This window comes from Aplysia californica, unplaced genomic scaffold (assembly GCF_000002075.1).
Source record: "Aplysia californica isolate F4 #8 unplaced genomic scaffold, AplCal3.0 scaffold00452, whole genome shotgun sequence".
Taxonomy (NCBI): Eukaryota; Metazoa; Mollusca; class Gastropoda; order Aplysiida; family Aplysiidae; genus Aplysia; species Aplysia californica.
Genome location: NW_004797722.1, coordinates 334,771 through 349,360, shown reverse-complemented (window position 1 = coordinate 349,360; position 14,590 = coordinate 334,771). Strand labels below are relative to the sequence as shown.

The following is a 14,590-nucleotide window of genomic DNA, read 5'->3' as shown; positions in this document are numbered from 1 at the left end:
CCCCCCCCCACCCATGTGTTTAACAGTTCTTCTCTCTTTCGACTGACCTAATCAAGCAAAGCATTTATAAACAAAGAATTCTGTCTTGCTAATCTGAGAAAATTGTCAAATTTCACTCAAGCTCACCAACAGTCTCATTGTCGGGAAGGACAACTGATGTGTTCTTGTCTCTGTATTCTACATTGAAGTTGATCATTCTGCTGGAGAAATTCAGAGGGGAGGAGCTGTAGGAGGGTCCGGAGGCCATGTCGGAAGCTCCATGGTCTGATGGACGTACATGGACACCAAAACCTTCCAGGCGCTCAGATCTAAGGGATGAAGGATCTTCAAAATCGTGCTCTCCAGGGGAAGGTCCCACTTCGTCTGCTTCAAATCCACTACCCTCTGGAGGACCAAAGCCCATGATACTGTTGACTGCTCTCTGTGGGGTTAACCATTCTTGTTATCAAATCATTTGTTATACCCACCATCATTCACTCATTCAGCGCATTCAGTTTGTAGAAAGTAGTCACCATTCAATTAGATCTAGTACTGAGGGGGCTCTTGTGGCCTTAGAGGTCAAGGTGTTCGTCTCTCATTCAAAGGGTCCGGGTTCGAATCCGGTAGCGGACGAAAAATTTTCGTCCCTAAAATTGTCTCCTCTCACCTCCTATGCCCCCTCCTCTGGGCTCCTGACTCTTTCTGCAGCCTTTCTACTGCTACTTCTTGGATCCTTCTTACTGCAGTCTTTCTGCCACACTCCTGATCTTCTGGTAGGAAAGATCTACACCTAGCCTTCTCGGACAAGGGGGAAAAATCTCGGAGGTCCCGTGTGCAAGTTGCGCACGTTAATGATCCCTTAGTGTTCTAAAACCGATAGAGTGGCTTCTGCCGCCACCCAAGCATTATTTTTAATTCCCTACTGACTGAAAATGTTTATTGTGTCCCATGCGCTCATATGACCATATGCAGTTGCGAGCACCGTAAAACACTTACCAAAAAAAATGTATTAAAAATTAGTACTGCTATCTTTTGCACAAAACTTCTATTTAATATTTGACTTCAAGAGTTGAGGAGCAGTAGAGGAGGGGAGTTCATCAGAACAGTAAAATCAAATAAAGGAAAAAAAAGAAAGATATGTGTGTGTGGGGGGGGAGAGAAATGTTTGTAATTAACATAATCAACAAGCCATCGCAAAAATAAAGCTTAACCTGTCTACAACCTGATAAGACAACAAGAATGTTACAAAATTACAAACCTCCAAGTTCCAATCATGTTGAGTCAAGATGTTGGTGCACAGGTCAAAATCATCAATTCCTGTGACAGCCTAAATGACAAAAAGAAATTTTGTCTTTAAAAGTACATCAAATCATTCAATTATAACACAAAACTTGAAAGGTTTCAGACCAGCAATTTAATGATAAATAAATGTGATCGAGTGTCATTTATAATTATTTTCTGTCACATTTTGCCTTTTTATCCCGGTATAACCTGCAGTTCAGTAAGTCTTACTTTTTAAACAGGCCCTGAAGAAGCTATATCATAATCATTTTTTCTTTTTTCTAAAAAAAAAATTAATATAAAAATACCTTTTCAACCCTGAATCATGGTCAGGATGTTTCCCAAATCCCCACCCCTGGACTACTTTTCAACAAATGGTTCACCTGAATCATTCAGAGAATGAAGTGCACCAGTCTTAAAGGATAAAAAGCTATAAATATGCCCCAGACTGGTTTAAATATCTGCCCTTTGGGTTCAAAGGTAATTTGTTTGTGAAGTGGATAGACAACTAATGCTAACCTGAGCTTGCTAGCTCACCTGGTGATCTTTCAAGTTTTAGAAAGGCTACAGGAAGAAAATTGTACACTTTCCAAAGCTTTCATTTTTTTTCCCACTGATCACAGTATCATTGACTTACTGACACCTAATCTCAGGAATGAACAAGGCTGGACCCACAAAAGAACCACTGTTAGTGAACAAGCATTGTGGTAAACAATAAGAGCAGGGGGTGTAGGGGGGACAATAGTGAAATGTGGACGCTTGTGTCTTCTTAACACAAGCAGCCCTGTGGGAAGGTTTGACTGTAGACTAAAAAACTTTCATTCTATTTCAGCTTTTCAAGACAATCAAGAACATCAACACACTGAAGGTGTTGTCTGGTTACAGTACTGAGTTAGTTAGGCCTAATTAATAATAGTATAGTGACCCAAAATAAGAAACCTAAAATACAGTGTATAGCACGGACAGGTCAAACACAGAAGACTTGAAATCTTGCTGTCTAACTGTGCCTGCAGTCCTGGGGGGTTTCTCTTCTTTATCTCCCTGACCACGGTTCCCGTCACAGGAACAGGGCGGGCAGCTGGTTCGCTGGTACGGATCCCTTACCCGCAACGGAGTGGACTTTGCGATTTTGTTCCGTATCTTGTGATCCTGTCACATTAGACCTGCATGTGAGCCTCAACCAGATTGTCTGAAAATTTTGCGCAGCCCCCCCCCCAATAACTTATAAGAGCTTTTAAATTGTGGGTGTCATAAAAGGAAAGACTTCCGAGTAACGAGCTACCACCCGAACAAAGACAATAAAGAAGAGACCTGACCCTAACCCAAACCCTATCCCTAGGTCTAACCCAAAAAAGAACCTGCAACGGCCCTCGTGTGAAAAGGCCAGCACAAGTAAAAAAAACAACCCAAAAACCACACTCCAAAACAAACAAGGAGCATAAATATGGCCTACATTGCTATTATAAAGAGTAGAATACAGTAGACTTGGAATATATGAATCCTCCATATAATCTAATATCTAGATCTAGTGATCTAAATAAATCTAGATCTAGATCTAGTACAACAAGTGAATAGGAATAGGCCTTGAACGAGAAATCCGCATCCGATTCCGAACAGAGGGACTCAGCTAAGTCTAGAGTCTAGATTTAGATTAGATCTTTTAAGTAAATAATTCACGCACCTGATAAAATGCGTTTTACCAACATTAATATTACAGCACAACAGGGTTTGACACAATAAAATTGGAATATGAATCCTCCATCGAGATCTATAATGATCTATAATTACTATAAATCTAGATCTAGAGTAGAACAAGTGAGTCGGACTTGAAAGAATCCAACATGATCTGAACAATCAGTAAACAAACGAAATTCAAAATGGCCGCTCGAGCACGAAACTGAAAGTAGATAATTTAGGTCGTCGTACTTTTTCGTATTTGTATTTCTACTCAGGTTCCGACAATTATGTCGCAAACGCCGACGTCGGCACGAAAACGAAAGTGCCGACAAAGCCGACGGGAGAAAAAGGGGGCGCTGGCAGTCGGCCAGGCCTCGCACTTCGCACATTGACTAGTACAGGTGGGCCTAGCGATAGCATCGGCCGGCTCACGGGTCGGGTCGCGATTGTCGGATTTCAGACGATTGTCGGCAAACATGCAGGTCTAATTTACTTTTGCATTCTGCATCAATTTCTCTCGAATTTCCACCGTCTTCAAAGACATCTCGGCGCGCCATTGTCCAGATGCTCGATCGACACTGTTGCTCCACAATATAAACAATGTGAAACTAGTGTTAGGCAGCGACAGAACGGAAGTAACTTAGCAAGAAGATACGGGCGAACATGCCCAATGCGCGTTTTCGTCTCACTCCCGGTTTGGTGGTTTCCGCGTGTAAAAAAAGTATCGCAATTTTCGGCCGAGAGCAGTCCAGCGGAGGAAGGAGGAAAGAAGGGGGAAAAGCTAGATGAAGCGGAGTTTCCGCTATTTAGCGGAAAAGTGGCAACTATGATAAGATCACCGTCATAGGTCATAGTCTAGTAGTCATAGTCATGGCCGCCGTTATTCGGACTCGAGTCCGAATAACATTTTTTGATATTCGGACTCGGGTCCGGAAAAAAGGAAGTGTCTTCGTTCTATAGTTCTAACGTTCAGTGCTTCCAATTTTCCGCCATTTTTTAGTCCCCCCCCCCCCACACACCTTTTCTGTCGATCCGATGCCCGCCGCCTCATTGATACGCCCCCCCCCCACCCCCCATGTTTCCCACTTTCTTTGTTGTAGAAAAAGGTGAAATTGAAGATTAGCAGACCATCTGGCACCTGCATATTATGAGCTGTTTATCCAGAAAAAGTTGTGTTGCTGTGTAGAGCTGAGCATACGGCAACTTTTGATTCCATAGACCAGCGCACAATTCATTACGTAGATCTACGTCAAGACTAGCTTATTATTGTAATAATGATCAGTTGCCGGGGGAAAAAAGACTGACGCTTATGCGACGTTCAACGCCCGGACCGATAGTGCCCCCCCACCCCCCTCCCCGACACGCACACAGCCACACGTGTGCAGGCCGCCCATCCGACCCCGACACACGCTAACGAGCCACCTTTAATTGCTTCTGATGACCTCTTGACAAATAAACATTTATTAGAAGCGCTATAACTTTTCAGGCTGGCCTCAAATTCATCATAAGATTAAAACTCGGCTCCTGCACAAAACGCCTTTTTGCCCGAAGTGATCCCGGTCTCTACCCAGCCTGAGGCGAGTCACGAGTGAGGCAGGACAGGAAGCAGGAGTCAAGAGTCACAGGAAGTTGGAAGTGATGTCATGCTGGACAAGAGTCAGAGTCCGAATAACATTTTTTCATATTCGGACTCGAGTCCGAATAATCACTTCGCATAGTCATAGTCATTACAATTACAGAGTAGTCATTATTAGTTAGTAGATTAGTAATAGAATAGACAGACCTAAAAATAATTTTACTTACACTGAAAGAAATCTTCTTCTTTCACTGAAAATATTATGTCATACCCCAACAGAAAGTTCTGTCAACCCAAAGAAACAAAACGAACGTAATGTGTAGTATGGGTGGGGGTTAGTCATTGGAATGCCATGCCAATGAAACAGCTGATTTGAGTGACAAGTGGAGGACGAAGACAAAGACTAACTTGCGGACTGATCCCAGAGACATATGCGAAATAACTACATTTGGTACCTGTTATCCAAGTAGTTTAGGTCCCTGTCATGTCCACCTTTTGGAAAATAACGACAGAATAGTTAAGAACAAACTAACTATGATAAACATACCTGAAAATCAATGAGTGTTTGGTCTCTCGACTCAGCCATTTTGTTGATATTTTTAGGTTACTTCTGCGCATGTAACAATTGTGGCCAGGAAATAGATCTGTATAAAATGTGTAGTCGCAACTTATGTCGGAGATTGGTGAATTTCCCACACATCTTTTTTCATATTATCTAGAACGGGCAAGTAAAATGCATTATAGCTATTAGATCATTTTATTTATAAAATGCATTTACTTTTTTAGTAAACAATTAAATCTATTTTTTGTTATTTACTTTTACTTCATGCTAAAACTAAATGAACTGGTCCTTTGTACTTTTGGCATATGAAAGTAGTGATAGGAAAATAAAACATTCTAATTGACGGATAATATGATAAAATAAGCTTCAATAAATAGCACATCTAGGCCTATACAAGAGAAGAGGTTTCTCTCTTCTCTATGATATACATGACATTATTATTCTGCTGTTGAGCTGTTATAAAATAATTATCAAATTATTCCACCATATCTTTAATTTCTTTGGTAGAAAAGCATTCTGCATAGTTTGCTTCTCTTGAAGTAATACTATCTAGATTGCGCAGTGGGAAGACCGAAAATGGCAGATTAAAGCGAAAAATGTCTCTCTTCTTTTCCTTAGCAATCCAATTTGTAGGCCCATAAACATAATAACATAATATGCTATGAATATCTTGCCTCTCTTTTGGCCCTGAACTATGTATCCCTAATACATGTATCGGAATAATTATACAAGTAGAGTCTACAAGTACTGGCCAATAATGATCCCGAGATCTATTATTTTGATTCTGAAAAAGTAGGCCTATTGCCTAATGAATTGTCTTTTCATAAAACACACCTTTACATTTTGGCTGTAATACATTATCAGCAACTGGAGCCTTTCAGTTTTTATGGGCATTGTAATCTTCAAAAAAAAAAAAAAAACATACCAAAAACAGCATCAACAAAAAAGGACATGCGTGTACATGTTGGCCTGATCTGAAAGTAGCTGGATCGTACATTGGTATTTTGGTGTGCTTTCGAGTTTTAGTAGGCCTACCTTGTGTCTGAAATTGTACTTCCGCTTTCGTTTTCTTTTCCAGTCCACTTGTGCCTGTTCATAACATCATTGAGACGTTGACAGATTGACTGTGACACCTCATCGTGGGAACGAACAGGGCTGGACTTACGTTATATGATTTGGTGACTTTCATCTAGTGACACTGTCTTTCTTGCACATTACAGAAATACGAACAATTTGTTTCCAACTTTTCAAATATGGGTAGAATTGTGTTTCTCCACCCAGATCTGGGAATTGGAGGTGCGGAGCGAGCTGTGATTGACGCCGCTCTGGCTCTCAAGTCGCGAGGACATCAAGTTGAATTCGTCACTGCTCATCATGATCCATCACACTGCTTTCCAGAGACAAAAGATAACACCTTCACAGTGACAACGGCCGGTGACTGGTTGCCCAGAAGCGTCTTGGGAAAATGCTATGCTCTCTGTGCATACATCCGAATGATTTATGCCGCTGTTTATTTAGTGTTCTTTAGTGGAATCAAATATGATGCAATATTTTGTGATCAAATATCAGCTTGCTTGCCTTTCCTAAAGCTGGCTTCAGCAAAAGTACTGTTTTACTGTCATTTTCCGGACATGCTGCTGACACAGAGGCAGAGCATGCTGAAAAGCCTGTACCGTGGACCGATTGATTATGTTGAGGAAAAAACCACTGGGATGGCAGACTGCATTCTTGTCAACAGCAAATTTACAGGTAGATCTAGATCTAGGGCCTAGGAGGCCTACAAGATTAATTTCAGTATTATTTGTTGATTTTATTAAAGTTTTACATGAATTTCATAACATAGCAGTATGTTTTTGATTGACATGTTTTCATACAAACCATATTACAACAGGCCCAATTGCCTGTGTGATAGAATCTAGTGGAAACCCCTGATATAACAGGGATGGTGGGACCAGAGAAAAATACAGTGGAACTCTGAGTCAACAAGGTCGCCGGGCCTAACCAAAAATCTCGTTGAATCAGAGTGTTTGTTATAGCAAATATGAGGTTTTGTGTAGATAATTACAGTGGAAACCTAATATAACAGGGATGGTGGGAGTAGAGAAAAAGTCCTGTTATAACCCGATCCCTGTTAAATCAGAAATGCAAGGAAAGTAAGCATTTGTGGACTAATCCAGCTGCACTTATTCATGGGTAGTTTCCTTTGCCACAAGTACCCACGAACAGGGGTTTTGGCACCAAATTTCTCCTTGCCTCCTTATACCACATCAGAAGAGCTTGGTCCACAGCATCGGGTAGTCTCATCTTTCGATCCAGAGCAAAGTTTCCATTGGAGTATGCTGCCACTATCTTCTTTCTATCCTTGATAATGGTGTGAATCGACCCTTGTGGAAGGTCAAACTGATGACAAATCTCTGCCAGTGGAGCTTGCTTTTAGTCAACAGCTTGGGTTATTTCGTATATTTTGTCAATTGAAAGGCATTTCTCTTGCGTTTGACATCGTTGGTGGCCATAATGAAAGAAGTAGGCTTAGATCTACACATCTCTCTCTCTCTCTCTTTCTCTTTCTCTTACTTTTTACACATTGTTAACGAGCCTTTGTCCCTGTAATAACCGGCTGGGCTCCGATGAGGCCCTATTAATTATTGCCGATAACTTTTAATAGAGACAAAGAGTAGGAAAAAACGGGGATTTAGAAAATCTGTGTTATTACCGGATCCCTGTTATTACCGGGCCTGTTATATATGGTTTCCACTGTACAGGTACCGAGCAAGACTTTAAAGAGAAAGCAACAAGGGGTGCCTGAAATGCCAGCATATTATGAGCTGTTGCTGCGTAGAGCCTAGTGTACGGCAACTTTTGAATTTGATTCCATCTGATGCGTTTGTATCTGCGACGTACCACACCCGGACCGATGATGCCCCCCCCCCCCCCCCCCCCCCCACGTGTCCCCCCCCCCCCCCCCCTCTTTGCAGTGTGATGTTGTGTGAGTCAAGTATGGTGTCTAAATGAGAACAGATAGGGCCAGTCCTGGGTTAAGGAGTCATGCTCTAACTCAGACAACCTGTCTTCTTTCTCCATCAATTGTTCTGGAAAGTTAATTATCTCCTCTTCAGAGTCAGAAAGTACGACACAACCTTCTAAATGTCATATCTCCCCATTTAGTTCCTCGATCTCCACGGCTCTAGTTTTTGCCATAATGCATAGTGACGACAAAACTCCTTTATAGTCTTCCGCTGATCGCTCACTTAGCTTTATATGTCTATTTTGTGTTTCGCTGCCTCTAGCAAACGATGGTGGTTCAGAACATCCTGAACTATATGAAAGATGGTGGTGCTACTTTACCGTGTTCAATGTTTGTAAGTGGGAGGTGTAAACTGTAGAGAAAACGTGCATCAAGAGTAGTTTCAGAAACCAGGCGGTTATAGTGCCCTGATAGCAGTGTTTCTCTGTTTTATCTTGTCCACGCAAACTGTGCAGATGTTTTTTTTTAATGTACTGTCTGTGAGTCCATTGTAATTCTAACACCAGAGGCCAAGAGAATGTCTGACTCAAATTTAAAACACTGGGGTCGCATTTTCTGTGCCTTCTGCTTGCCTGACAGTATTCTGCCACAACAAGTCCTGTAATGTTCGTGCAGCTTTTGAAAATGCGAATCCTCTGTATGTTTCTCTATTTGTTAACTGGGCTAAAATATTGTTTAAAATTTTTTAATCAATGAGAGAAATGTTGGAAAGATAAGCGATTCTAAAGTTAAGAGAAATGAAAGATCACGTCCGAGTGAATCACAGGGGAGGGGGTACCCTTTTTTTAAAAATCATAAAATCACACATTCGCTTTGCACAAATAACACTAGCTCTCACAGTTCAAGTATTGCTGTCTCAAGTGAAGCACAGAAATTTTGTGAAAATTGTGGGTTTGGTTTTTGAGATAATAAATTCCAAAATAGAATATAATTTAAAATGCAACTTTAGATGAACAAAACACTTGATTTTAAAGAAGAAAAAAAACAGGGAATCTATCTCATCTCGTTGAAAGAAAGAAATAGGATGTGAAAGAGAGAGAGAAACAAACAGAGAGAGAGAGGGGGGGGGGGGGGGATGGGAATGGGAATAAGCTAAAATTTGAGTTCTCGTTGAATCCGAGCTCGTTGAATCTGAGTTCCACTGTACTGACACTGGCAGGCCCCTTATGTGGGATTCCATAATTTACATATGTAATATCCTGTACTTTTTATTGAATTGCAATCTTTTAGGGTTAGAATGGCCAATCTTCAGATAGGTGAACACACGCCTTTAATTGTTAATTTTTGTGTTTTTTTATATTATGTACTGTTCTAATTTTGATTTCATTCTGTTGTGTAACCTTATTTTTCACATTTTTACGCTTTGTGTAGCTATAAAAATGACATTCTGGATGCTTAGTTAAAACAGAGCACAAGAAATTCTAGTGCTTTAGATTAAGTTACCTCTATCAACATATTTCTATATACAGTCGAACCTGTGTAAGACGGAATCGCAAGGGAGCGGGGAAAAAATTCTGTTTTAGACATTTTCCGTCTTAGACAGGGGAATTTAGGGGGGGGGGGGGTTCAAAGGCCCAGCCGGTGGGATCAAGGATGGCTTGTCCGATCGGCAAGCAGTGGTCAAAACTTCACACCTCTCAATTGCTATCCTGTCTGATAATGACATGCGTCAGTCTTACTTGTCCAATTACCACCAGTGCTTGCTTTTCATAGGACCACTGTCTGACCTATTAAAAACAGAAACGTTTGAACATCTCCTTTGCTTCCACCCTTAGCCCCACCCAAAGGTGCCACCCCTCACTGCCATCATTGTAACAATGATTCGAGGAACTCTTTTCTCGGCTGGCATTGGTCAATCTAATTTCACACCTCTGGCTTCTGGCTACTCAGGAAAGTTTCCGTAGTGGCTCGCTACTCGAGCACTCTCACGGGCAGTCGTGAGATTTAACACCCACACTACACTGACCATCTGCATCGCTCAGGGCTCACATGATGGGGTAATATCTACCCCCTAATTGCACCCCTACTCCCCTTCCTCGTCCAGCAGCATGGCCATTGCGTTAAGTTTATAGCCGACAGAACTAAACTTGCGAGTTTTGTTTCATATCAGGGCTGAGCGGGCAAAGCATTTTCCGTCTTAGACAGGTGAAACCCTCGGAAGGGAGCGGATTTTTCTTTCCGTTTCCGCGTTGGACAGGTTTCCGTTTTATACAGGTAATTAAAGAGGAATATATCAAGGAGGGAGCGGGGAGATTCCTTTAAGACAGGTTTCCGTTTTATGCAGGTTTCCGTTATGGCAGGTTCGACTGTGTATATATATATGTCGTCACAGAGAATTGGAAGCTTGAAAAAGAATGGCAACAAACACAGATGCTAGCCCAGGGCCCTCAAAGCCAAAGCTTTAACAATCCCTTACTTGATTGAAATGTTTGTCTTCCACAGCTAAGGTGTTTCATGACACATTTTCAAGTCTCCGCCACATTCAGCCCCAGGTTTTGTACCCTATACCTGACTTCTCTGCGTTTGATAAAGCTGTCGATCCCCCAAGTGATGATTTGATACCCTCCGGCGTCAAGACTGTCTTTCTGTCCATTAACAGATATGACAGAAAAAAGAATCTTCCACTTGCGATCAAAGCTTTTGGTAAGTCTGGCTGTAACGAGAAGCACATGCAAAAGCTGCACTTATCTTACCTATCAGGTAGGACAAGAACAACTTTTATGTGTTCTTTTCCTCTTTGAACTTTATTAGTTTAGCTGATCAGCAACAGGAATATGATGGTGGTATTACTTTATCAAAAGTCATATTTAGAAAAATGGGTGTTTCATTTACATTAGTCATCCCAGTTATCCTATTTCTCCCCCATATAATTATACCACACATTGTAGTTGTAACTTTGTAAACTATATTTTGACAGCCCTTAGTCCAGTACATTACGTGTTAGCATTTGTTATCCTAATTATATCCTCCCCCATAAAATCAAACCACACCTTGTAGCTTTTTTAAACAATTTTTTGACAGTCCAGTAAGACTTGCTAGACTTTTTATGTACATATTCTGTTCCAGAGCTTTGTCTTTTGAAAGATCAACCACCAGAGGGGCTGTACAATTAGTAAGAAGAGGACTAGAATATATAATACGTGTTCAAGAATCAAGGGGTTTAGAAACAAAGTGAAAATCCTCTGCTGTCTTTGTTAAACCTCATGTCCATTGTCATGTTCAACAAAATCGTTGTTTTGAGATTTTAGACTTTTGGGGACATTTTTTGGGGAGTAGAAAAATGTGTGTAATTGAGCACATGCACATGAATGTAGCAGACATCTTTAAAAGTAGCACATTTATCACATGCTGTATTGTCCAGCTCGGGAGTCGGAGACGATCAAGAATTTTGCATCCTTTTATTACATAATACAGAACTTTTTCTGTTGTTGTTTGTTATTTTTTGTACATTCCTTTTATAATAATTATATTGCTTGTTTCTCCAAGTAAGATGACTAAACCTATGTAAGGTGTCTTGTATGTTAAAGTTAATTTCAATGAGTAAAAGATAAGTCAAGGGCAACGGAAGATGAGAAAAGAAGTCTTGATTGTGTGAATTTATCGCCTTGGCTAATTCTTAAGTGTGGGATTAAGTTCATTGATGTCACTGATACTAACCTTTCTAATTTTCCTAATGATGCTTTTCCAGTTTTTACAGGAATTGCAAATAATAATGTTGTAAAGAGGAAAGTATGAATGATTCAAATTCAGTACTTACTGTTTTGTTGGGTTTTGTTTCATTGTAGGGAAACTTTTGAAAGAGCATCCAGATGCGAATACCCACCTCATTATGGCTGGTGGTTATGACGACCGAGTGACGGAAAATGTGGAACTTCACAAGGAGCTGGTGCTGATGGCCAAGGAGCTGGGACTGGAGAGCAGCGTGACTTTCCTGAGGTCGTTCAGCGACTCCCAGAAGCGAACACTGCTGAAGTATTCATCCTGCCTTCTGTACACTCCTGAGAATGAGCACTTTGGTATCGTACCCATTGAGGCAATGTACATGAAGTGCCCTGTGATAGCTATGAACAGTGGGGGGCCTTTGGAGACTGTCGCCCACGAGAGCACTGGATTTCTGTGTCCTAACGACTCTGACCTTGTTGCTGATGCTATGTATAAATTTATTGATACTCCAGATCTTTCTAAGTCGTTTGGAGAAGCAGGCAAGAAACGTATTGAAACCATGTTTTCATTCATTCAATTTACTGACAAACTGGATTCTGTAATTAATGAGTTGTTGACGGGAAAATCTTCATGAGCTAGTTATGACTTATTAAATGTTGGTTGCAAGTTCATCATTTATGTCTATAATATATTTATTTGAATGTCATTTTATAGTAACTGGTCCTACCATGTGTGTAGGTACAGTAATTGTCAGAACTTACAAAGTCTGTCAGTAATGCAGACAGCAACAATGCTCTCTGTGTGCTGCTGACCGTTTTTGATTCTTAGCTGCTGTCCTACATTTTTTTTCTGCTTTCATTACATTGCATATGATTATGAACAGCTGCTAAGTGGATTCTCTTTGGTGGTTTTTTGGGGGTTTTTTTTATTTATTTTTGCTGTGGAGTTTCTTGGTTTCATGGATATCTTTCACCTTCTTTGCTTATAAAATTGTTATACCCTTTATGAGTTCTCGTTGATTCACATGTTCATAATCATTTGACAAACAGTACCCATGTGAGGCATCATGGTGAAATCAGGTGCTCGTTAAAATAATGAAATCAAAGAAACCAGCATTTTTCTTGCCGTTAAGCAATTTTTTTTTTCCCTAATTTTCTTTTTTTGACTCAACACCCTTTATGTCGATTTAAAAACACATTTCTGTGTGGATTTTACTGAAAAACATTGATTAAAGGCACATAAAATGTAAATGATCATCTTCAAAGGACTCTCAAGCTATGGAAGGTACTAAACTCTGGCAGCCGTTTTCTCATTAATTTTACCTCTGAAACCAGGCAACCCTCCCCTCCTTTGGTCGCAAATATCTTTACTTCTTTTCAATATAGATGGATATTTTTTTCACCAAAAGCAAGGCAGATGAACAGGCTTTAAGTTGATACCAATAACCCCATTTGCCCTAAAATTGACGAGTGCCTGATTCCACCACGTCGTGCCACATATTATATTTGAATGAATTTGTTTTTTCTGTGGCAATTATCAAACAATAAAAGCTTTACTTTCCTTGCCTTTTTTTCCCTCATATATACTGGTACTTTTCCTGTTTTCTTTTTATTTTGTTTTCTTTCTTTCTTTTTTTTTGTTGTCTTAGATGGTTATTCTTTGTAAGAGGGCAATGTTTCTCAAATTATTTTGTGGCTCGACTAAGTAAAAGTCTTTCTGGTTATTTCACCCCTAGGGGATTCAGGATCTCAGCAGGTATGGTGTTTGCCTGTCAACCCAAAAGTTCAGAGTTCGATCTGCATGAGCGCTTGGGGGGGGGATTCTAGGATTTTCTGCACCAATTGATCCAATGGTAGATAGGATCAAGGATGTAGTCTTCTCAGATAAGGACGTAAATTTTCAAATGACCCAAAACTCTAAATTGATCCCTACCCAGAACTGAAGCAGCTATAGTGACTCTAGTCAGTGTACATAAGAGAGTATCTTCAAAAACAGCATGTGACTGCCTGTCGGGCAAGGGATGATTCCGTGTTCTTTGTATCTATAAAACGGCCGTGAATATTAAATTAGCTGCACTGTGAGATGAAAAGTTATCAGTCAGTTTTTCCCCAAACTCTTAACACTGCTAGCAGGAATATGAGAAAAGAGAATTTCACCCATCCACCTCAGCATTAATCTGTCCTCGTCATTTTATGCCAGAAAAATTCGGAAATTATGCAAACTGAGCCTAAACATGTGAAACTATGCGATTCTGTTACTTTTAACAAAGAATGATAAAGGAAAATTATCAGAAATTATGCAAAAAAATGATCAAATGTTGCTAAATTATGCGGGGTGCATAAAGCCACGGGGACAGATTAATTGGGTGGGTACTTGTGGATGGGGTGTTTGGATGATGTTCACCTGACTAGTGTCCTAATCTAGGGGCAATCTTGTGTCTTATGTTTTACGTCAGGTTATTGAAATTGAAACTGGAATAAGCTTTGTTGGCCTCAAAGTCAAAGTCAAAGTTGCAGGACAAGAGGTAAGTTGACTATTTGTACTTAATTTAGTTCAGGGCCAAACCTTCCTGTGTTTACAATGTAGTTTTTTACAATGTTGTTGCTGCCGTTAATCCAGTAGCCTTTGTTGAGCCTGTACCCTTCGGCCCAAAATGCCGTGTTCAAAATGGTGGAGGTCTTCAATGTTTTGTTCTTTGTTGCAATATAGGGTATTGTCTGTTGCAGGGACAGGGGAAAAAGTTGATGTCAGAGATCCTATTATGTATTTGTTTACAATGAGAATTTAGGCGGGCTCTCTCTCTCTCTCTCTCTCTCTCTCTCTCCCT

The 14,590-nt window shown here is 40.5% G+C and overlaps 2 protein-coding genes across 2 annotated transcripts in view; one reads left to right on the top strand and one right to left on the bottom strand.

Annotated features, from left to right (window-relative positions):
- LOC101859264 (FAS-associated factor 1) overlaps positions 1–5,160 on the bottom strand; it is a 23,344-nt gene extending 18,184 nt beyond the window's left edge. The window contains exons 1-3 of the mRNA XM_005105107.3: positions 5,061–5,160; positions 1,238–1,306; positions 127–421 (exon numbers count right to left, since the gene is read on the bottom strand). Coding sequence (XP_005105164.1) covers positions 127–421; positions 1,238–1,306; positions 5,061–5,099 — 403 coding nt within the window. The 5' untranslated portion in view covers positions 5,100–5,160. The remainder of the gene's footprint in view (positions 1–126; positions 422–1,237; positions 1,307–5,060) is intronic.
- Positions 5,161–6,134: 974 nt separating this feature from the next.
- On the top strand, positions 6,135–12,893 carry LOC101859036 (alpha-1,3/1,6-mannosyltransferase ALG2). The gene is made up of 3 exons (XM_005105106.3): positions 6,135–6,824; positions 10,543–10,743; positions 11,886–12,893. The coding sequence occupies exons 1-3, from the start codon at positions 6,329–6,331 to the stop codon at positions 12,395–12,397; spliced, it is 1,209 nt and encodes a 402-aa protein (XP_005105163.1). The 5' UTR covers positions 6,135–6,328; the 3' UTR covers positions 12,398–12,893.
- The last annotated feature ends 1,697 nt before the right edge of the window (positions 12,894–14,590 follow it).

Bases quoted from the DNA above. Each gene is read 5' to 3' on its own strand.
- LOC101859036 (XM_005105106.3), top strand. From the start codon at position 6,329: ATGGGTAGAATTGTGTTTCTCCACCCAGATCTGGGAATTGGAGGTGCG. The intron at 6,825-10,542 runs GTAGATCTAGAT...TGTCTTCCACAG, and splicing joins TGTCAACAGCAAATTTACAG to CTAAGGTGTTTCATGACACA. The intron at 10,744-11,885 runs GTAAGTCTGGCT...GTTTCATTGTAG, and splicing joins ACTTGCGATCAAAGCTTTTG to GGAAACTTTTGAAAGAGCAT.